Below are 22,840 nucleotides of genomic sequence, written 5' to 3'. Positions count from 1 at the left end.
GCCATAAATATGTGTATGGTAATATGTTTGTCTATGAGCTTAATATCCTCTCTCAGCATGTGTGCCAACCTTCCACATGCAATAATGCATGAATATATCATGTCTGCATAAAATGTAGTGTGTCTCTAGCCAGCATTTTGATGTTGCTGCGTTGTGTTAATGTTTACTGCGCCTCCCTAGAACAGATGGATAGATGTTGAGCTAATTACTAGCAGAGTCTTGGGGAGTCAGCCACGGGGGCGGAAGGCCCGCTGAGTGGGTGGTGGAGCGCCTTCCTGCCCCTCCTTTCACCAATCTTTTTCATAGAAAAATAGACCAACATACAAAGCCAGACACGCACATATGAAATCAACACACAGTCACGCATAAAATGCAGAATGCATGAACACACATGAGAAAAGGTATACACACACACACACATGCACATATTTGTACACAGAAGCATATGTGATATGCAAGACATCACCATTGCAACCAAAGGATAAAGGTGCTGTTGTAGCCAGGCAACAGGTTTCTCTGGCACCCACGCACTTAGAGGCAGCCAGTGTGTTCCTACGATCTCTCAGTGACTGCCTATCTCGTCCTGAAGTCATACACCCTGTTCTACTCCAAAAGACAAAAAGGGAGAGAGGGAGAGGAGAGAATTTGCTAATGGAGCTGAGGACACCGAAAGAGTTTGATGTCTGTGGAGACAGATACATTGACCTTCTACTTCGTGTAATGGTGAATGTGCATGTTAAACCGCAGCTGAGATATAACTAAGTGAGACTCGAGTACAAAAAGCACATCAGTTGGTAAAATTTGGTATGAGTGGTCAAGTAATGTGTCCGCTGTCTCGTTAAGTCTCTGTGACCTCGCCACAAATCTGCCACTCTCTTGGAACTCCTCCATGTAGCTGCTACTCCAGCAGCCCATCATAGCTCATTAAGAGACAGAAACAGCAAGAAAAAGAGAGTTTGAGATAGAAATACACAGAAAGACAGAGAGGCAGAAGGAAGAATGAGAGTAACAGCTCTTATACTGTCATTCAGGCTGCTCTGCTGCATGATTGTACTCTACCACAGTAGGCCTTGCTTTCACAACTCATGCACAAGAGTGATAAGAACACTATTAACATGAAAGGATCTTAATTGAGAGGGGATGCTTCATGGAACGAGGATGAGCCAGGGAGTGAAGGGGGAACCCTTGTCTCACTGATAAAAAAAAATCCGCACTGAGGACTGGGGGCTTCAAAGCCTGTCATGCCGACAGAGAGCACATAGCAGAAAGAAACTCAGGTATAGGGAAAGCCCCCCTTTTCCACTTCCACTCTGAGGAAGGAGTGATGGTGGTGGGGAGTGGGAGGGATAAGCAAAGGAGGGAAGAAATATAACAGTTCTTCATGGGAGAATTGAACCAGCAGGCTATGGGGATCACCATTTCAATGCAAAAAATCATGAAAGTAGGAGCAGTCAATTGTTTTGTCAGAAACATTCAGCATCAAGGCATTAATACAGGGGGGAGGTTTGTGTGTTAGGGTATTTTTATGTTTATGAATGCATCTGTGCTTTTGTATTTGAGTCAGCCTACATTAAATTATAAATAGCATGTGAATGACTGTCTAGAGGCCGATTTTTGTATTGTATGTATGTTAGTTGGTGTACGTACATCAGTATGCATGCAGAATGAGTGCATTGAGCGCTGAGTGAGTCTGAGTGCACTGGCTGCATATTCATGAGAATTTTTTTTTTGTATATCTTCACATACATCTGTGCACTTTAATGTGCATCAGACGTATGCATTTCAGCTGTGTGCTGATTAAGGCCCTGCTCACTTGACTATGCGGGGGCAGTTGCCCTGGCAGTGGCATGGTGATGGATAGCTTAGAGTGCCAGTCATTAGGCAGCCTCCTGGCCTCTGGCACTGAGGTTGCACTCTTAAACACTGCCCTCCCCCACCTGTCCCCAAACACCACTGCTCATTTCAAGGTCAACTGCCTCTGTGGTGCTGTAAGTTCACCTCCACAAGTCACAAGACTTCTTCCTTTTGTTTGGAACCTTTATCGTTTGCTGCCGAAGGGTGTGTTTTGGAACATGGGGGTGGCTGGATTGTGCCTTACTTTGTGACACGCACAAGTCGTACAGGAGCACACACGCACACACATATGCACACACGCAGAGGTAAACAAAACCCTACGTCAAACCCTCCCAAAAAAGGCAGCAAACAGCCTGGAGCTCCTGTCGAGGTAGCAGAGCGAACCCCTATCTGAACCTGCTTCTTTCTGGGTCGTCTATGACAAACTCTTTGTTTAAATGTTCCCAGTTTAGAACACAGACACCCTAATTGGGGTGTCTGGAGTTAACGCTCAGCTTAAATGGTACAGTTCACCCTTTACTACACCCAGCTCTCAACTGACACAACAACACTACAACACTGCCAGGGTTCCTAGTCGAAATGATGCCTGAGGTAGGGCTCAATTCAGGGGTAAGAGCCAGTTTACATAGGGTTTCTTAATGTGAATTGCCTCAATTGCCTCTTTCCAAGGTCTGTGAAATGAATAGCAGAGCAGGGGGCACAGCAGGAGATCCTGATTTAGGGAAGATTCCTACTCCACCTCTTTACCTCCAATACCTAGTGTACTGGCTGCGAGATATGAAAGGCAGAACTTGGAACTTTTGAGGAACAGGAAGAGGCCAGCATGTTTGAGCGTGTTTCAGAGGAAGCCAGGGGCTGAGGCCTGTGATGTTTAATTCAGTAGCACATAATCACTCCGATGGAGTTGAGAGCGGGGCTTTAAATAACTCAGCTTAGAGGGGCAGAACTGCTTCACTCTGGGTGGGGGAATACAAGTCTGTGTGTATGTGCGTGTGTGTGCACTTGTGTGTGTGTGTGTGTGTAATTGTGCAGATATGTGAGTGCATTTTGCAATTCTACATGTCTGTGGAAGAGAGTGCTCCACTATTTTTGTGGGTGGCTCCTCCCTGCTTTGAAATTTTTTATTTGTGCAATGCACCACAGTAAAAAGGTGGAGTGTGTTTGTTGCTGTGCCAAGCGTCTGCATGCATTACAATAAAAGTGCAAAAGGCCAGTATTCACAGCCTGACTATGGAGGAGCATTCTGGATGCCAAGCAGGAAGGCAGGTACTAAGTCAGGCGGTAAGCTGGGCAGTGAGGCATTGAAGCCCCTTTAGCTGCTGCAACAGTTTACAACCTACTTATTCTTCCTAAGGCCCTTACAGAGCTCACTACCCTCTCCATTAGTTGTGGTGGTCCCAAGTGAGAAGCCACACTGCCCAGGGGCAAGCTGAGAATGGGCCATCAGGAGTCCAACCGTTTGCCATAATGGCCTTGGCAGAGCCCATGGCATAGATCCTAATATTCGGTGGCCATCCAGGTGACACTGAGTCACTCAGTTAAAGGAAGGAAAGGAAGTCACTGAGCCCTCTCTGACTCTGAATGGATTTAACCACATACTCTCTCTTCATGGTTCTTTTCCTTTGTTTCCGCCTCACAATAACCTCCCAACCTCTGGCTTTCTTTGAGTCTTTTTCCTCGATCTCTCTCATTTTCATCTCTTCCTCTGAGGGCATAGTGCAATTCATTTAGAGGAGGAAACAAACCTAATGCCATCAGTCTCCACACTCTCTCTCTTCTGCTCTCGCTTTCTTTCATATCAGTGCTGAGTCTGATTTGTTTGTGTGTATTGTCTTTCTGCCTGTGCCAGTCAACAAGGCGTACTATTTATGTGCCGCTGCCCGTGTCTGTGAGCGAATCAGGACTTCACAGGAGCAGCCAGGGGAGCGAGATGTGCTGGTGCATTTCTAAACAGGGAGTCACAGGGAGGACTGATGTGTGTCCAGCTGCAAGACAGCCCTGGCCGCTGTATCTGCCTCTGCAATAGCTCACTGAACAACAATAGATAACACTGGTTGCAAGCATCAACAACAACAACTGTTAAGGTTGTAATGAAAAACTAATCCAGTCAAGCACAAACCTAGAGCACAACTGTCCACATTGTATGTATATATAAACTCATACCACATCAAAAGACTTACACACAATGAAAACAGCAGCGGTCACAAGACTGCTGAGCCTGTGTGCTCTGTCGAACATGGTGAGGGGCTCATTATTATTACTGGGCTGGATACTGGAGCAGCCCCTGAGCTCAGCTTGGCAAGACCTCTCTCTGGAGACACAGACACACACTGGCCTCTACACATGCACACACACACAGAGACATACACACCATACAAATGGGTAATCAAACGTCTGCCCCTGGGAAAAAAAAATGCTCAGATGGTTTCCTAGCAACCACTGGTGTGTATTGGGTCCACATGAAAAATGAAAAATAAAGACAGTGAGTGTGTGGTTGTGTGTGAGAAAGAATGAAAGAATGAGGTTGAGATAAACAGTGCATATTAGAAAGAGATAGAGGGGTGAAGTACAGAGTGGTCAGAGATAAGAATGTGTGAGTGGGATATGAAAAGGTAATGAAGAGACAGAGAGAAAAGGCACTATCAAAGGTCTGCCAATCTGATCAACAAACAGAAGCACTTCCCTATCCTCTCTACAGGGGCAGTGTTGACTGCAAGATGATCTGAAGAGCAAGTCCGCAGATAGTTAAGGTCATGGGAATGTGTTGTCAAATCACAGCTCAGGAGGAGATCAGCACGGGAATAAATCAGCAGCTTACACACTGTTACAAATATAAAACACCGCAGGGGAGAGGTTTATGCAAGAACCAAAGCACAGGCTTTAGGAAACAGCCTAAAATGCAGCACGATGGATCACACCAGCTTCAAATGTAAAACACAAGGGGGGGTACTCTAGCAAAGTCACACAATCAGGTGAGAGTAGTGGTTTGTAAAATTGCTACAGAGCACTGTACAAAGAGGAGTAGGCGAATCTCTTGGGCCCTAAAGAGTTTTTTGATCTCTGCCGAACATTGTAACTAAAAACACAGCAAGCCTCCTTTAAAAATGATTCAACAAAGAGACAGAGTTACATAGTATTTGTTTATCTATGTGCAAGCGTGTGAAATGTGAGGAGCAAAGCAGCGTGTAATAATGTGTGTGTATTCATAAGATACAAGCATGTGTGATTGTGTACGTGCATGTTTGGTACATCTGTCTGCAAAATTGTAGGTCTGTGTGTGAGCCAGTGAGAAGCATACTATCTCCATCCAGCAGCTGCCACAAAGAGGCTTCCCAAAACAAGCGCAGGGCCGTGACAGAGACAGAGCGACCGCAGCCTTCTGGTGGTGTAATAGGAAATTAATTGAGACCATCAATATGGTATTAATCATTAAAGCACAGGTGCTGAGGTGGCACTTTGCTGAGTGCTCTACTGTCGGCAGCACTCTCACACATACACACACACTGCGAAAGTTTGACCTGCTCTAAAGAGGTAAGAGACAAGTAGAGACAAAGCAAAATGAGACAAAAGGAAAGAGTGCATCCACCCACTTTGAATGAATAGACAGTGTGGCAGTTTTTAAACACAGCACAGCAAGGTCATTACAGCAAATAGTTAGTGTTCATCTCCTTTGAGCTCTGTATGATAGTGATGAAATAGCTAGACAGAAATTGAATAGTAGAGAATATTCCGTGAGACGTTCAAATCAGAAAATGTCAGGTAAATTTGGGGAAATATTCATCAACTCCCTTGGAAGCCATGTTTCTTATAACGCCTAATCCTTGGTGAGGGAAAGCACAGTAAGGACTAGAGAGCTGGTGTTAATCAGCCAGAGGAGAGCCAAATTGCAGCAACTACATTAAGCCGTTAAGCACACCATGTCTCCAAATTGTTGAAGGTGTCTCACTGAGATGAATGCTTCTTCTTATGAATAATACATCACACACATATACACAGACGACCCAGACACATACTTTGTATGTGTGTGCATGCATGTGTGAGAGTGCGCAGACACAAACGCACCACAGTGTGTCTCTTCTTGATACAGTGTGACTGTGCAGGATGAGGGTTTGTGTCAGTGCACCAGAGTTCAACGCCTTCTTCGGACCGAGTGAAGTCAGAAAAGGCATCAACACAGCCTCCACAGGCGCCAAAGCCTCACCACTCCATGTCTGTCAGTGTCAAGGTTGAGCCTATGAAATGTTTATGATTCAGGAGCTGTAGATAAGACGAAGATTGATCTGGATCGAAAGGCAAATAAGATTGCCAAAGCCCAGAGTCAGCTGAAAAGCAGGAAGAGGGAGCAGAGGGGGAGAGGAAAAAGAGACTAAGAGGAGAAAACACACACATGCACACACTAAATACTGGAGGGAGAATATGGACACACCGTCATGAGCAGCTGATTGATGCCATGTGTGTGACAGTGTGCGAGTCTATGTTTGATCTGTTGACCCCTGATTGCATCCTCGCTTGAGACACGCAGTTCTTGACTACTGACATTAGCCTTGCTCTGTGATGTGTTTGAAAGTGACTGCAAGTGGACTAATGCATTCAAAACAACGACTAGAATGAGGCTAATCAAGATTTAAATCTTTAACGGTTTAACTATAATTATGAGACCAGCACACTGAAGAAAGCACAAGCACACAGTAGAGGATAAGCTCTAAGCAAAACAACTGGCAGAAGAGCAGGCTCCCTCTGTGCTGAACTCTCTTCAACACCCTGGCAATAACATATCAGCTTTAATTTAAAATGTCTAACTGTGGAACAAAAGGGGAAATGATGTCATCAAATAGAGCATTTTTCAAAGGCCAAAGGAACGTGTAAGTATGCATTAATATGTGTATTTGTGTGTATGCAGATAGGACAGATAGAGGGATAAGCCCCTTTGATGAATCTCCCCATGGCCCTGACCAGCTTGCTGGAGCGGAACAGAGAAGAGGCCACCAGAGAGTTGGGGTCCGAGCCTTGGGGCCTGTTCTCTCACTCCCCCTCTCAGCCTGCATTCCCCTTACCTCCTGTGATCAATACCAAGTCCTAATCACTGAGGACAGTATGGTAGTCCTTTCTTTCTCTCATCTCCACTCTCACTTTTTCTTCTGATACTTTTACAACCTCTGCCTCCTCAATGCTACTGCCAGCTAGCATAAATTAGATGTACTTGCTCTCTCCCCGTGTGTCCGTATGTGTCCCCTCTTTGCTTCTGCTAGCGACACACATTCTGCCAGTGTTTCTGTGCTTATTTGTGAAAGGGAGTCTGTCTGAGTCTCTGTAAATATGTGAACAGGCTTATACAAGGCTGTTAAAATGTGTGCATGTGTCTGTGTACAACAAGATAAGAGAATATCCTTGAAAAAGCAACAGCAACATAAACCCCAGTGAATTATAAGCAGCATGCATAACTTGAATAATAACACATCCCCTCATTTCGGTGGCTTTATCCCAGTTATCTAATTGCCCATGTCTTTTTTCTTTAATAAACTAATGAATGTGGCTGGGTTGAGGCCTGGAATCATATAGGCAGCAATAAGAAGTGCTGCTTTATATCCCAAACTGCATCAGAACAGCTGAATAATTTGTAGGAGAAATAATTACGGGGCAGAAGAGCAGGCATCAATCCTGGAACACCGACAGTGCCCTCGCTGGAAACTACCTCACCCATAAGCCAAGGCTCCATTAGGTATTGTCTGGGGCCTACAGGCTAATTTGTTTGCATCAATAATACATTCAAAGGATTTATCTAACTTGCAAATGAGTGTTCATTTACTGGTCCAAGAGGCAAAGAGGAGAGCAGGCAGCAGGAGAGAAGGTGTGAAAGGCTGAAGCAGCTGGTTTGGGCTATCTGGGACACAGTTAACTCTTTGCTAGCCAGCAGGGTGGCAGTTCATATCTACTAGTTAGTTGGCAGGATTCAGGAATGGTTTCTTCTGACATGCTGGGATAACAGCCAGAGGTTTATGTAGAGCAAAAATAGGCCAATGTGTTAGTGACCATCCCATGGAAAGTCATTAAAAATGAACCAGAGTCCCATTAAAGCCACAACACATTACCTGCTGCACCAGATATTCTCTGATCATATGCCAGATTATAAAATGACAAAGAGGAGTCTATGTCTGTACCTCTGTCAAAGGAAAGAGCTGTTGCATTAGCAAGGCACTGTGGGTTGTCCTTGGGGGACGCTGGGAAGCCCAATGCCCTTTGATCTCTGTACTACGCTGTCTCCCACAGGTGATACCAGGTCGCTCAAAGCCAAAAGAAACGAGAGGGGGAGGTTTAGCAGAAGTGAGCCAGAATAAGAGAGAGAGAGAGAGAGAGAGAGAGAAGAGACGAGAAAGAGAGAAATATGGGAGAGGAGGAAGGAAGCTGGCCATGAACATATGCTGCCGCTCTGTGCCAAGCCCCACTGGCTCAGGCAACCCACGCATACGCTGCACTGCTGCTGCTGTTACCACTCCAGCCCTCTCTAGCACCAACACCATGGCACTACTTAGTCAAACAAAGCTGGAGAGATGAATCTGGAAAGAGACTGGGTCTCCCCAGTCTCAGCAGTGCCAGGGTAGGGCCACTTGGCGTGGATAACACAGCCCTGATTATGCACACACACACAAACACGAACATACATATACAGAGAAACAGCTTTCAGCTGTGTGGCTAGCCAAACCCTACATTTGTGGCTCTTCTGGGGTGGGCCATCATACAACATGATGAACTGAAATTCTTATCATCTTTCTTTCAGTGTGATTCCCTTTGATTAATTATTGGTATAAGCAGCAAAACATTCATTTCAAAAGTCAGTGTAGTGGATTATAATTTAAAACATGCAATGTTTTAATGGGCCAAGGGGGCTTGAATTTCCACAACCATAGATTGTTGATAAAGCCATAAAGGACAGAACAGATTAGGATATTCATATCCAGTAAAATTGGTTTGGTTGGGCTCTACATTTTATCTACATTTTATTAAAAAAATCTAAATAAAACCTGTTTTAGTTGAATGATTTTTCTCTTTATGACTTTTTCCAATTAATAGCTTGGAGAAACTGTACTGCACACCTAAAGGTATCGTTATAACACAAGCAGTCCAGAAGGTTCAGTTCAGTTTTCATTGCTTAAACATATCATAAGCAGCAAACCGAAAATTCACTGAAAGGTCACGCACTAATATTTTTATACAATAGGATTTTTAATTCATTTATCTATGAAATATTTTGTGTAATGAGGCGCTTATATTACATGCACCCATGCAGAGTGGCCCAGGGGGTTCCACAAAAATGTTTCAAATAATATCTGACCAGGTATTTGATTTTAGTACGTTGTTAAAATATAAGAGAATGGGAGGCAGTGAAAGCAGTGAGAGAAGGGAGAGAAGGGAGAGTAGGGAGAGAAGGGCGGGAAGGGAGGGAAGGGAGGGCGGGATCTGAGTGGCTTGCTGAACATGGCTCCCCACTGGGATTCAAAGCAAGGGCAAAAAAAAAAGGCAAACATCAACCACACAGATTGAAATTGCTTGGTAACACACACATGCACACCATTTCAGATGCTACATAGACATAGACACACAAAGGTCTTGAGATGGCGAGATAATAAAAAAATGCTCCTATAACAGAAATCAAATTCAGGGTTCATCTTACAATCTGAGCTTCACAAACTCAATTCCCCTCTGCTGTCTAGCCACCTCACAATCCATGGCTTTTCCATGTGAACGAATGGGGTCAGTATCGTCACATAAACATCATCCTCTCTGCGCCCCCCAGCCCCCCCTTCTCAGTGAATGGATGCTGAGCACTGGTGCATATCTACGCAGGGATGGCAAGGGCACCGAGGAGAGAAAATCAATACTATATCTCACCACTAAGCACAATCCCAACCAAAAGCAGCTGGAGTTTGCAGGTTGCTCCATAAACTGGACGGCTTCATCTGGCTGGCCACTGTATCAGTGGATTGCTACAGTAATGCACTACAACACAATGGCCTAGGCCAGAGGCTGCCAGACACAGAGGTTCACACACACACACACACAGACTCACACACGCACTTGCCGACACAAACGCACACAGAGACAAACAGCATGTTCCCAGGGGCTGGGGAATAGCAATGGCAATGAGAAAAACTCTCATGAGGCATGCAGGAACGGGGTTGACAAACACACTCCTTCCGTGCAACCAAGGAAAAGCACCCCCGGACCATTTAAGCCCACCCCACATGTACACGCACTTGCACACATGCACACAGGCACACTGTACATATACACATGCACTTAGGCATATACAGAGCTGGCTCCTAAAATACCTGTTCTAAAAATAGCAGGCGGGAAACGGGACTCAGGCTATTATTATTGCGCACACGTCCTGCCTGGTCCCACCAAGGAAAGGGAAGAGACTAATGATTTTCCTGGTGCAAGCAATTAAAAAACTATTTGTCACCTGCCAGGCTGCATATGACGTTAGGGGCCTTGGCAGAGGACCACAGAGTAACTCCAGATATACACACTGTACACACAAAGTGGGTTGCACCAAAGCATACTAGAGGCTAGAAATGGTGCATGAGAAACAGGAAAAGCTGGAGGGTCACAGAAAAACAGGGGGAAGCAGAGAGAAAAGCAGGTACAAAGAGTGGAAACAGTACTTTGTACAGAGGTACAGAGTTGGGTAAACGGCTGATTTATCTGGACAGGTTAATACCAGGCCAGACAGCGCCTCAGACAGCCCACTGCCATCAGGAAGTCATGTAATATTTAAAATCCACCCAATGAAAGTCATTCTCATGCTGCCTGGCCCCTGGCTAAAATAGAAATGTATATTCCCCCCCCCCCTCCCTCTATCCCACTCGCTATCCTCACCCCCTCAGAGCACAAGAAGAGAGAACCTGCCACCCATAACATACTCTGTCTGCTGCATCAACAGTCTGAAACATACAGGTTTATACCCATGTTCATTTTTGCAGTCCATTGGATTTTAAATCCAGTTTAATCCGGTTTAAAAATTTCAGCACAGTAAGAGAAAAAAAACATATTTTATTGAAAATCAACATTTTAATTCAATTTAATAACTGCCTGTTCCTGTTCCGCTACAGTCTTTGTATTGAGGAGGAAATATTGTAAACACTACAGGGAGATAAAGAACAGTCGGTCAAAGTTTTCTGAGAAGGTCACTGGAGAAGTTAGGAATAATTTATTTCTTTTCTTCTGTGCTTTGTTGGGATTGGAGTGTATCATCTGCAGTGTGGATGAGGGTTAGAATGCCACACAAGGGGGCCTCTGGCTGACTAAAACCTCGCACTATTTTTTAAGAAACGTCCTCTAATGTAGCCACGGGAGGCCAATATTTGGCTCTGGGGCAATCATACAAAACCTACATATATTGGGAGGTGGTAGTAAATAATATTAAGACTAGCGTTATGCCTGCTTTGCACTACACAGCTCTATCCAGATCCAGCTTCAAGCATACACTCGGCTGCAGTAATTTACGAGGCAGCTCGTTAACGTTGGGTGATTTGCACTGCTCGTTTGCTCCCGCTCATCTCTACCAAATGATATCATCTTCTACCTCTAATCTTCTAACTCTAATCCCCATTCTCAAAGCACCTCAGCCCCTCCCACCTCTTGTTTCCTCCACATTTTGCTTTCTCTTGCCTCCTCTTCCTCCCGCCTTCTCTCAATCTCTGTGTCTTCTCAGGTTTGCGTGGGTGTGTTTTGAGATGGGGAGCAGAGCCATTCCACTGAAACACAGTGTGTGTGTGTGTGTGTTCGATATGACATGTACTCAGATCAAAAAAGACTAAAAGAAGTCTGGTTTGACTCTGAAGGCTTTTTGTGCCCTTGTAGTTACTTTTCCACTGCCCCCTACCGAGAGAGAATGAGTGCAGGCCAAAAAAAAAAACAGAGAATTTTCTCTCAAAACTTGCAGAGGGGAGATAGCTCAGCAATCCTGGGGAGACACAGTGGCGGAGAAAAATAAAGACAGATAGAATGGTGGTATGGGTGGGGGCGGGGGTCAGGCTAAAGCAGAAGGCTGGAGAGAAATAAAACAAGAGGAGGAGCATTTAAAGAAAGATCCAGACACGACAGTGTTCATAACAGAGACTGTTATTGACAATTAGGGAAAGAAATAGCATTGTTTTTTATTCATAATAAAACACTGCTGAGTCTCCCAGGACTTCACTATTAACTTCAGCTAGTAAATTGATTCGACCACATTGGCTAATACTTTATCTTCTATGTTTTTCACAAATGGGCCTTAGTCTCTTAATCCGTAGCCCACAGAGAAATCAACCTGTCTCCAACCAGATGCAGCAAAACCCACAGACAGGCAGATTTCCACAATGAAAATTGCCAATTATAGAAATTGCAATCAGAGCTGTTGGTTTGTGTGTTGATGAGTGGTAGCTGTTTAAAAGGGAATTGAGATCGATAACTGACTGAATGAAGAATGAATGACTCTGGTCAGATATATTGCCAGAGCTTTCATATCAACTCTCCTTTGTCTTTAACATACGCTTTCCTCATCCTCCTCCCCTCTCACCTCTATCCTTTCTTTCCCTGCCTCATCTTTCCCTCTATGACACGTCCAAGCAATCGTGTCGGGATGTCAGCCCTCATCCACGGCTAATTGGGGCTCAGAGGAGTAATCAGGGCAGGACAAATCAGACAGTTCTGGTCATTAGCTGTGACCAGTGTTCTCTGGGAAGCTGGGAGATGCTTGCACACTTTTGCCATCACGCCTCAGCCTGCAAAGTGACACAAGCAGACCCACAGCTTGACACAAGATTGGCACAGCACCGAATAGACTTACTGTGGAATCATTGATGTCCTTTGTGTTTTAACACACGGAGAGAAGAGTTAAGGCAAAAAGTGGGCTGTGACAGAATAGTCAATGTCCACTTATTATATAATATACAGTAGGAGAGGAAGGAAGAAGAGCAACACCGAAGTGAATATCAAATCAGCATCAAGGTTTGGTGTAATACTCTGAAACAAGCTTACTGCTGTTACAATCTCAGACTCAGACATTTGCTTCCTGCTCTGTTTAGTGAGTCTGTTTTCTGTTCTCATAGCAGAATAACATGTAAAATATTGGTCAATAACAATCTTGAAAGTGTAAACATGTCGATGGCTACTCCTTCTCAAAGCAGGTGCCTGACTCTTGAGCAAGATGAATGTCAGTTCGCCTTACTGGCAGAGTCCTAACCTTTCAGGATAACTGAATTATTTAAGCACCACATACCTGTTGTGGGCCTCTGTTTCTCCATCTAGGCTCAGGCTGGTTAGGGAGGCTATATGAGTCTATGGCCACGCACGCCTCTTTGGCTGCAGAGTGAAAATGGCAAGACAAATGTGGCAGGGGATTTGTGATAATTGGCCGTGCTGGTGGGCTAGGCGACGGGCCTAGAGAAAAGGTCGCAGGCACTGAGGAACAGATCAGTCTGCCAGGAGGAGAGGAGGCGCTGTGTGTCTCTGGGGTGTAGCTCAACTTCTCCCTCTTTCATCGTATGGGGAGAGAGCAATCCAGCAGGGGCCATTAATTAAGCACAAGAGTAACCTTCAATTTGTTTAGAGGTCAGAAGCCCCAGTGTCACTGTTTTTGGCAGAGACCAACTTTGAACTAACTCCATATTTTCTGTGGAAACAGAAAGTAGCAGATGTTCTTACTGGACTTTAGGAAATGCTGATACAAGGGGGAGAAGCTTATTTTAATGTTTATGGTATGGAGTGGGTTAAAATCAGATGCACTGTATCTGTGTGACTGCACACAAGAGGAGGAAGAGAACCGAAGGAGACGAGGGGAGCCACATCAGGGACATGGCTCACACCCCGACATGCCCGTGAAGCAGCTGTTCTCCTCATGGCAGAGAGAGTGGGGGCCTGCCAGCAGCAGCATGCTGCTGAAAGCACCACGGTCTCTCACCGTAGAGCAGGGAAAGTCTAGTCCACAGATACACACACACACACACAAAGAAAACTGACATTGACAGACACAGACACACACTCCCATTGCATATACTGCCACCTGTTCACCTGCCAGCCCAGTGTTGAAGTTTTGGATTGAACAGTTATGTCAGGCGGTGAAATCAAATTCATACGCCATAAATCTAAGCTCAAACTCTGTAGAGGTGCATTTCCATTTGATACAAACAACAGCCTGCATAGCTAAAGGCAATTATATTTCTACTGCCTCCGTTTGCCCTGAGGTTGTAGACAGCCAGTCAAAACCTCACCAGGTTTTCCTGACTCTCATACCCTCTCAGTGAAATCAACAGAACGGTGCCCAGGCTCATCTATGATTTATCTCAGTGAAATATTCATTATGTAGCCTTGCATACTGTGGACGTATCTGATGTGAATCTGGACCTGACAGCTCTGCTCCGTCATCACACATCACCTGAGCCGCTCTGAATCCGGCACCTGTCTCCCAGTTCTCAGCACAGAGGCAACTAACCTGATCCGAATGAATAGAGGACTCTGGTAGATATAAAGAATCTATCTGTCTGCCTTTAGCCTGCAGGCATGTCCGCTCTGGTGGAGCTACTGTATCCTGCTTGCACACAGACCGACAGATCAGCACAGCAAAAGAAGCTCCTCAACATTTCCCATTCAATTAAATAGGGCGAGAGAGGCCTCTGTCCTGTCTGTGCCGAGGCAGGAGGCCTGATGAGTACATGTGCACATGATCTGCTGACAGCACTAGCCAGATGCATTGATCTGTAGAGATCGGTGAGCTTATGAGAGGTTAATAGCATGGGAGTTCAAAAGAGCTGGGTGGTTCTTGATAAATCAACAGAGGTGGAAAGAATAAAAATAAAAGTTTAAAAAAAAAAGCTTGTGATGCAGTGAATGGTTAGAATGACTGGAACAAAATAGGTTTCAGCACCACGGACAGCACCGCGGAGCCTACGCTGCACACAGGATTCTCTTTAATCACAAAGTTATCACTCAGCCTGTCCAATTAAGTAACCTTTGAATTATTCCATAAATTAAAACTGCTGAAATACTGTCTAATAGTGCTGGAATGATCACAGGGACAACAGTGACAACTCATTTTCCTACATAACACTAATTCAAGTGGTTCCAAAGTCATTATACTCTGAAGGACTAATGTAATAAGAAAAAATGTAACTGCAGTGAATGATGATATTAATAATGTATTCATGTGAGACAGAGACTAGAGCACAGTGGCCTAAGCTGAGGAAGGTAAGAGCGAGAAAGTGATAGCTGTGAAGAAACAAGGTCGTCAGCATTCCCTCCTGCCTTACTAGTCATTTCATTATCTCATCCCTCTCTCCTCCTCTTTAAAGTAGGAAAAGCAGGAGAGGCTATTGACCCCTCTCTGTGTTCATGGCAGGCAGCAGGACAAATGACGTTTCCCCTCAGACCCCCTCCGTATTAATATCATAATTATCCCCACCTCTGTGCCCCCGCCGGCCAGCGCAAACTCCACTGTCTGATTTGATGGAGAGGCACAAGCAGGGAATTACATTCGATTCGCACTAAACAAGAGAAGGGGACAAGGAGCAATGGAATCAATCAGTGCCACCAGGACAGGCAGGATGCTTTGCGCCAATGCGTGCCTGCCATGACAGCTTGTATTATACAGAGATAAGCAATTAAGTACACACAGTCCACGTGTAACTGGCAGCATTTACAGAGTGGATTTAGAATGTTTGCAATGACTTATGAACTTTGGAAGAGCACCATTTTTTTTAACCAAACCATTGAAACAAACTTTTTTTAAAAAACCCACACAGTCCGCTTTGGGCTACTCTCTGTCTCAGCAGCAATTTGGATTCATTGTTTGCAACCTCAGATAACTGCGGTGGTACTTTTCTTCACTCTCAGCCATTTGTGGGGACGGGCTAGACATTCTGAACTAATGCCACAGAGAGGTGGAGGTAGTGTGGTGGGGATGAGAAGATTGAGAGTGAGAGGTGAAAAGAACAAAAGAAAATGAATGGAGTGAGAGAAGACCCCCCTCACAGGTCTTTATTCTTGTCCCCTGTCTCATTACCCAGGCTTTGACTCAATAAAGAGTGGATAAAGAGTGGATAAAGAGGCACACACCCACTAGCTAAACCCCCTCCCTCCCTAAAACACCTCGCCAACCTCACCCTGTCTATCTTTCTTACTTCTCACTTTCTGGCTTTCTTGCACTGTCACACACATATCTAAAAATACCCACATATACACACTGCCCCTTTTCTCCCTATTCTGCTGTGGATTTTTTTTTTTTTGTTGCTTCAAATCTTTAAATCTATCGCTCTCTCCAAGTCTCCCTTCAGTGTGTTTTTTTAGCCTAACTTTTTAAAAGTTGTGTCCATCTCACTCATTCACAGTCTGTCTCTACCCTCTCTGTCCTCTGTGTTCCTCCCTGTCGGTGCTGTGTAATAGGAGTTATTTTCATCCCTGTCTTTCCGTGACTGTGGCCGCTGGATGGCTGAATATTTACATTTTTCACTCACTGGTGACCTTTCCCTGTTGCCGCTCTGGGAGCTCCAGTCTCCTTGCTGCTCTGCTGTTGACAGACTACTGCCTGCAAATCTCATATGGACACAGCAAATGGTACACAGGGAGTCAGGGACAGAGAGTTCAGAGACTGGAGGAAGGTGGAGAAAAGAGAGAGAGAGAGAATAAGAAAGAGACTAGCTGTCAGTAGGCTGACTGAAAGTGGCTTGAAGAGACAGAGGTGCTGAAGGTCTCTCTGCATCTGCAGAGATATGGACTGAGGTGTAATCCTTTACCACTTGTATCACCGTGACTGTGGTTCCTTGTCAGCACAGATGGTCGGCAGTAAACTGCCTGAAAAGAGATGTAAATCTGTAGTCCTAGCCGTGCCAATAAAAATACATGTTTGTGAGTAAATGTTTTTTTTTTTTTTTTGTTTGGCAGCAGAATTTATTTATCTTATAAATGAGTGGATGTGTTGCTGCTCAGAGCCTTGGGAAACACGCAAGAATATCAGCCAAGCAGTGTGAGAGGTGAGGGCCAAGGTTTCAGTTGTTCTTTGCTGATGCTCTACAGTAACAGGAAAGAAAAGTTGAGTCAGAGAACTCCCTTAAAGTTTGATGAGTGTTTATGTGTGTGTCTTTTGCAACTGGCAGAGAGGGAGAAGCTCAAAATGAAGGTTGTAGTTTTGAAAAGTGAGTGACCCAGTGTGACCTGAGCTCTCTGTTACTCACTCCCTGTGCAGAGTGTACATGTGTTTCTCAATGTCTGCAGGTGTCCATCTGCTGTGGTTGTGTCAACTTTTGGCCTGACTCACAAAGGAACAGTGGCTGTGTTTCACCCCCAAGAATAGTCAAACTACTTTAAAGCCTGAATTAAAGGAAGAAGAATCCAAGACGGATGGGTTCACATGCCCATCACTGAAAAATGTTACTCGGTTACTAGGAAAAGATAATTCTACAACTGCAATTCTAAAATTGCAATTACACATGAGTATCCTTCTTCTAAGTTCAACTGAAGCTAAGACTTAGCAAACTGGGTACATCCCAAAGTTCTCCAGTGTATATTTCTTTGCTACAGGATACCAAGGAAGCAGTGCAAACACACAAAGGGTATTTTTTAATACACAACATTGTAACTTTGAATGATGCATACTTTGATGCCTAATGCTGGTTTGTTATACATTGAACATTCACTGTGGATTTTCCCCACAATCACTGAGACTTAATGGTCTAGGAGGCATGGGGAGCTCTCCGGCACTAGCAGCCAATAACCAATTACTCCATTAAATACATGTAGAAACATGAGTAATGCAATAATAGATAATATATAAGCCCTTCCTGTAGACTGAGTGCTTAAATCTACAGTGCATCGACATTAGATCGACAGCACATACGATGTATGCAGGTAAGGTCAGCTAGGATGATTCACACTGTATGGTGCAACACTACAAGTATTCTGGCACAGCCTCTGAGATAAGAGCTAAGCTAACCCATCTTGAACCTAAGAGAGCAACCGAGATAAATGTGTTGATGGTCTGCTTAAATGATGAATACTCCACCTAAATAATTGATATTTGTCTTGGAACTGTGAGAGCTTCTCTGTATTTATTTGAAATTTCCGGTAGTAATGTTAGCATATCTTTCTTTCCTCTGTACACAGAGATTGTATTTAATCTAAATCACAGAAAACTCCATTTTGAGAAAGATTTACCTGGCACAGATACACTTAATTAGTATTATGTGAAATTATTTGCCAAAGATAAAAGGTTCATTTACATGCAAAAGTCCCACACTGCAGCTTTAACACCAGCATTCAACTGAACTCCAGAAAATAGACAGCAGATTACTCAGACTTTTTAATAATACACTGTACATTTAATCATTTGGAAAATATATTTAAGTGAAAACAACCTAAATTGCCTTGCTTACTGAACTCAGAAGAGACAGGCAAAGGCATGCTTTATGTCTGCTGGGGTCGTTATTACAGCCTGTCACACACAGTGTTAACAGAGCGAGAAAAATAAACAGTTGTCTGAAAGGTTTTACTGGCTGTGGGAACACTCTAATTATTTTGATTAGTATTTAGGCATTGTTAAGGCCAGTTCTTCTCTTCTGCCTTTTTCTTACCATGCTGCTCCTCTATTTTACCAACAGTCATTATACAGGGAGCTGTTAAGTAAGCAAAGGATGGGTCTCAGGGTCTACTCTGTGCAACAGGATTACCCAGACTCAACAGACAACAATCCTCAGTTGGTAATACAACTTAAAGTAACAAAGGTACTGAAGCCAAAATGTGTTATTATTACTACTAAATATGTTTTTCTTTACATTTCATACTATAAATAAAATATACTGTACACACGACAAAAGTAGCTAGCTCACCCCTCAAAAAGCCCTCTTCTCTGTACGTGTGCTTTACACATCCTTAAAACTATGTGTGTGGGAATGGCTGTATCAGGCACCTTCCAACAATAATGGCTGCCATGCTAAACGAGAATGATGAGATGTATTGGGTAGGTGATCAAAGGACTACTATTTACAACCACTCTCAGCCTGCAGACTTGACGACCCAGAGTAAGCACACTGTACTGTACAGGGAACCTCTTCCATCATGCTTTTACTGCCCATCACTGCAGCTGTTAGACAGGGGAGATGGCAAAGCTTTTAGCAGACTGAGATACCGTCCTCGCGCCGGACGGTGTGTATGGGCAATGCCATCAGAAAAGTGAATGACTGGAAAAGATAAGGAAAATGGAGGCTGGGGAAAGAAAGGAGAAGAGAGTGAGAGGGAGGAGGAGGTGGGAGAGGTTGATGTCTGCCTGCCGGCTGTCAAAGGAAAATGCTTCGGTTTAATGGAAACTGATATCATGCAACTCATTCAAGTTCTTGTGGATAGGCAGGGAGAGTCAGTCTGAGTAAACTAAAGAGAGGTGAACTGTAAAGGAAGAGTTCTTACCTGGAGCAGCCAATAGCACCTACGGTGGAAGGTGGGGATGATGGAGGAGTGGACATAGCAGCCATACAAACACTGGAAGAGAAAAAAAACACAGAAGGAGGACATTATTAGGCTACTGTGGAATACAGGTAATAGCTTGACCTCTTAGCTGACCATGGCAGCTGTGACCTTTGAATCTGTGACCTCCTCCCTATATACGATAACTCCCACATGGACCTGCTGCCAGATGGTCAAGCTATTGTTCTTGAAAACAAAGACAGTGACCCGGAGGAAGCAGATGGGGTTAACCAGTGACCACCTCTGCACTGTCACAGGATCACCATATGCCTCCTTCCTTCGTTTCCTTTGCACTCCTATACTCCTGTCCTGCTTGGGAAGAACCCTTGACAGAATGATTCAGGTGATCCTTATTCCAACCCCCCCCCTCCAACACCCCTCAGGGCAACCCAGCACATAACTAAAGCACAGTGTTATTAATATCCTTATCGTAAACAGATAATACTGTGCCTGGGGGCTCGTTACTGTGGAAAAGAGCTAGGCAGGGCTGATAACACCTCCTGGTATCTGGCTGTGGGGCCAGGAGACATTTTTCACCGGCCGGCAGCAGAGGCAAACGCAAAGACGCACCATGCACCAAGGAACGGGAGCAAGGCAGCACTTATCCTCCTTCTACTTCCCCCTCAATCCTTCTCTGGGAGAGTCACGGCCCTGGCTCCCAGGTGACCAAGAGGGATGGCTAGGCTTTTGCTTGTTTACAGCAGCAACAAGAGTTTTCAGCTCTCTTGCCCAGCAAAGACGTTTGCAGTGATTTTTCTGCAATACAATATTTGTGAAAGGAAAGCTGAGGTGGATTGCTCCTAAGACAGGAAGCTTACCTCTTACAGAAATAAAGCAAACAAGCAGGTTTAGAAGTTTGAGCTTCACACCAATCCTCTTTAGTGTAAATGTTTATTCAGAGAGCAGAAATCACATCTGCGGTGATACATACACTGTTAGATACAGTGTACGCAGACATATGCACATGTACACCCACACTTCCTTGAACACTGTCAGATATGCACATACTGACACAGCTTTATTATTCAGCAGTTGTATGTTCAGCAAGTTAAGGCGGGTTTCCTGGGGCAACGAGAACGGGTAGGCAGTGGTGAAGATGAGGGCAAGAGTCGGAGAGGGGATAAAAGAGGGAGGGAGGGGGATGTGGTATGGGGATGTTGCTTGGAGGGCCGTGTGATAAATAGGCGCCTCGAATGTGCTCGTCTTGTTTAACTAAAACCTAGTTAAAGCAAAAGAAGGTCGGCCTTTATAAACACTCGTTTGCCAACATCAAACTGTCTGATTAATTATACAAGCGCTCCGTGTAGGTACACACAATGATGAAAAATCGCATTACATAGCTAAAAAACAAACACATCACACTGATGTACAAACATTTGTGTGGCTGCCATGTGTCCAACTCAGGAGTCCATATGACCATCTCACAAGAGTCACATAAGCCTTGCCTCTTTCTCCAGGTGTTCCATTGTTCCATTCACACCTTTTGTGAGCTGATTTCAATACCACCAAAAGTGTGCATGTGAGAGTTAGGGAGAGAGAACGCACACAGACTGCCTCCTGTTCTTATATTTTTTGCTGTACTCTCATCCATTACAGCTGTCTGAAATAGGATGTATGCCTCCTCCCACTCCCATAGCTCTGCCATCCATTACTCTACGCTGGCAACGGACAGACACTTCCTCCCACACCCACAGTGAATTCAACATCACATTACTAGAGTCAACTACAACAGCTAACAGCTCACACAGTTCTACTCTGCAGTTTTGTGAGAATTTATGTCATAAATTGTACTTTTTCATGGGACCAGTGATGCAATACAGTGGTTTATAAGGCATTAAGCATTTCACTACAGGCATGTGAATGTTGCAACAGTTTTGTGAAAGGTGCTTACCAATGGAAAAGCCAACATTTCGTCAATACGACACTTTAAAATTGCCACAGCGATGCTAATACAAATCTAACTTTGCATTCACTTTAAGGCATACAGAAAATAGCTGTAAAGGCCATTAATAAAATAAATAAATAAATACATATGATTACAGAGCGTTTATTAACATATCACACTTAACACTGCTCTAGCCTAAAGCGCTTGGTCCACAGAGAGTGAGCTGTGGTGTGGTTGTGTGCAGTTGGATGGTATGACGCTATATGGCACACTCCTCAGGATTGACAGGTGGGCCGATGCAACAGGCCTCTGTGACTAGGGCGACTGGGGAGTGAATAAATTAGCCCCCAGGCTGCTTTCCCTTCCCTCTGTTTACTCCATTTCTCAACCACACAAAGCAGCGTGCCAGACAAACAAGCAGCTTAAAGCATAACACAACTGTTGCACCTGTCAGTGCCGATATACAGTAGGCATCAAACACATTAGCACGCACACACACACACACAAGCCTGTGAACCTTCACTCTCCCGTAACACTCCCGCCAATCCACTCTCTTTTTCACACATGCACATGATTAGATGTTCAGTTCTTAAGCACAAAACTACAGTACACCCACTCATAAACCACATAAATATTCACACAAAAGCAGACACACTGTTACACACATGCACACAGCTTCAGCATGCAATAACAATAGACTGAAAAGATACAAAGGCAGACCAAAATGCTTTTGAGAGCACAAGCACGCCGATTTACACAAAGCTCATCATACTTGAACGCTTATCAGTAATTCAAGACGCATATCAGTTACTGGTGTTTCTGCTGCTCTCTGCATGCTGAGTGTCTGGGTGACAAAGTGACGGCAGCAGAACCATTATTTGCTGTCTTTGGGCTGTGACAGATGACAGCACATCACAGGGTAAGCAATTAAACCATAATTATACACACATATCCTCTCATAAAAAAGTGCAGTTTCCCACTGTGTAATTTTGAGGGGCTTCTGCACATTGATAGAAACACATTCACAGGTGTGAGCACACAGGCAAATGAGACAGAACAGTTTATAGAAGAATTCACCATAATGTATTCATGTGCTGTCACCGCGGACAGCAGGAAAAAAGAGTTACAGCGACGTGTGTCCTCCAAAGTCAGACACTGATGCAGCAAATTTATTTGGTGCTGTCAGTCAAGCAAACGGCCAAGGCGATGAAATGCTGGCATGGCCCAATGAGAGGGTATTATTCCCTAAATGAACACGCCCTTCTCTTGGGGTATCAACCTGGATCTCAGTTCACACAGGGCAAGCAGTCCAGACAGTTTGTCTTAAATAAAGCCTTCAGATATAAAAGAGAGAGCCATCGCTGGCTACCTGTCCTGCCTCCGGAGGCCACGGCTGCCCCTGGCCTGCCTGTTGCCCTGGCGACACCTCACTTGCATTCATCCATCATGGCTGACAGGTGTCAGGCACAGCTAGAGATGGGATAGTAAAATGCAAAGCCTGTGAAGGTAAAAAATGGGCAAGCAGACACGCAGTCATAGTGAGACTGAGAGCGAGGGGAAACTCTCTCATTAGACCATAATGATGTGTGAAGACAGTCCTAATCAGAGCGTGGC

At 44.5% G+C, this 22,840-nt stretch overlaps 1 protein-coding gene across 3 annotated transcripts in view; it reads right to left on the bottom strand.

Moving 5' to 3' along the window:
• Positions 1-22,840, bottom strand: part of camta1a (calmodulin binding transcription activator 1a) — a 253,255-nt gene that overhangs the window by 30,011 nt on the left and 200,404 nt on the right. For all 3 annotated transcript variants that reach the window (XM_028409713.1, XM_028409712.1, XM_028409714.1), the window contains exon 6: positions 19,285-19,356. In XM_028409713.1, the coding sequence (XP_028265514.1) occupies positions 19,285-19,356 (72 nt within the window). The remainder of the gene's footprint in view (positions 1-19,284; positions 19,357-22,840) is intronic.

Source organism: Parambassis ranga, chromosome 7, assembly GCF_900634625.1.
Source record: "Parambassis ranga chromosome 7, fParRan2.1, whole genome shotgun sequence".
In the NCBI taxonomy this organism is placed as follows: Eukaryota; Metazoa; Chordata; class Actinopteri; family Ambassidae; genus Parambassis; species Parambassis ranga.
This window is presented reverse-complemented; position numbering and strand designations above follow the sequence as displayed.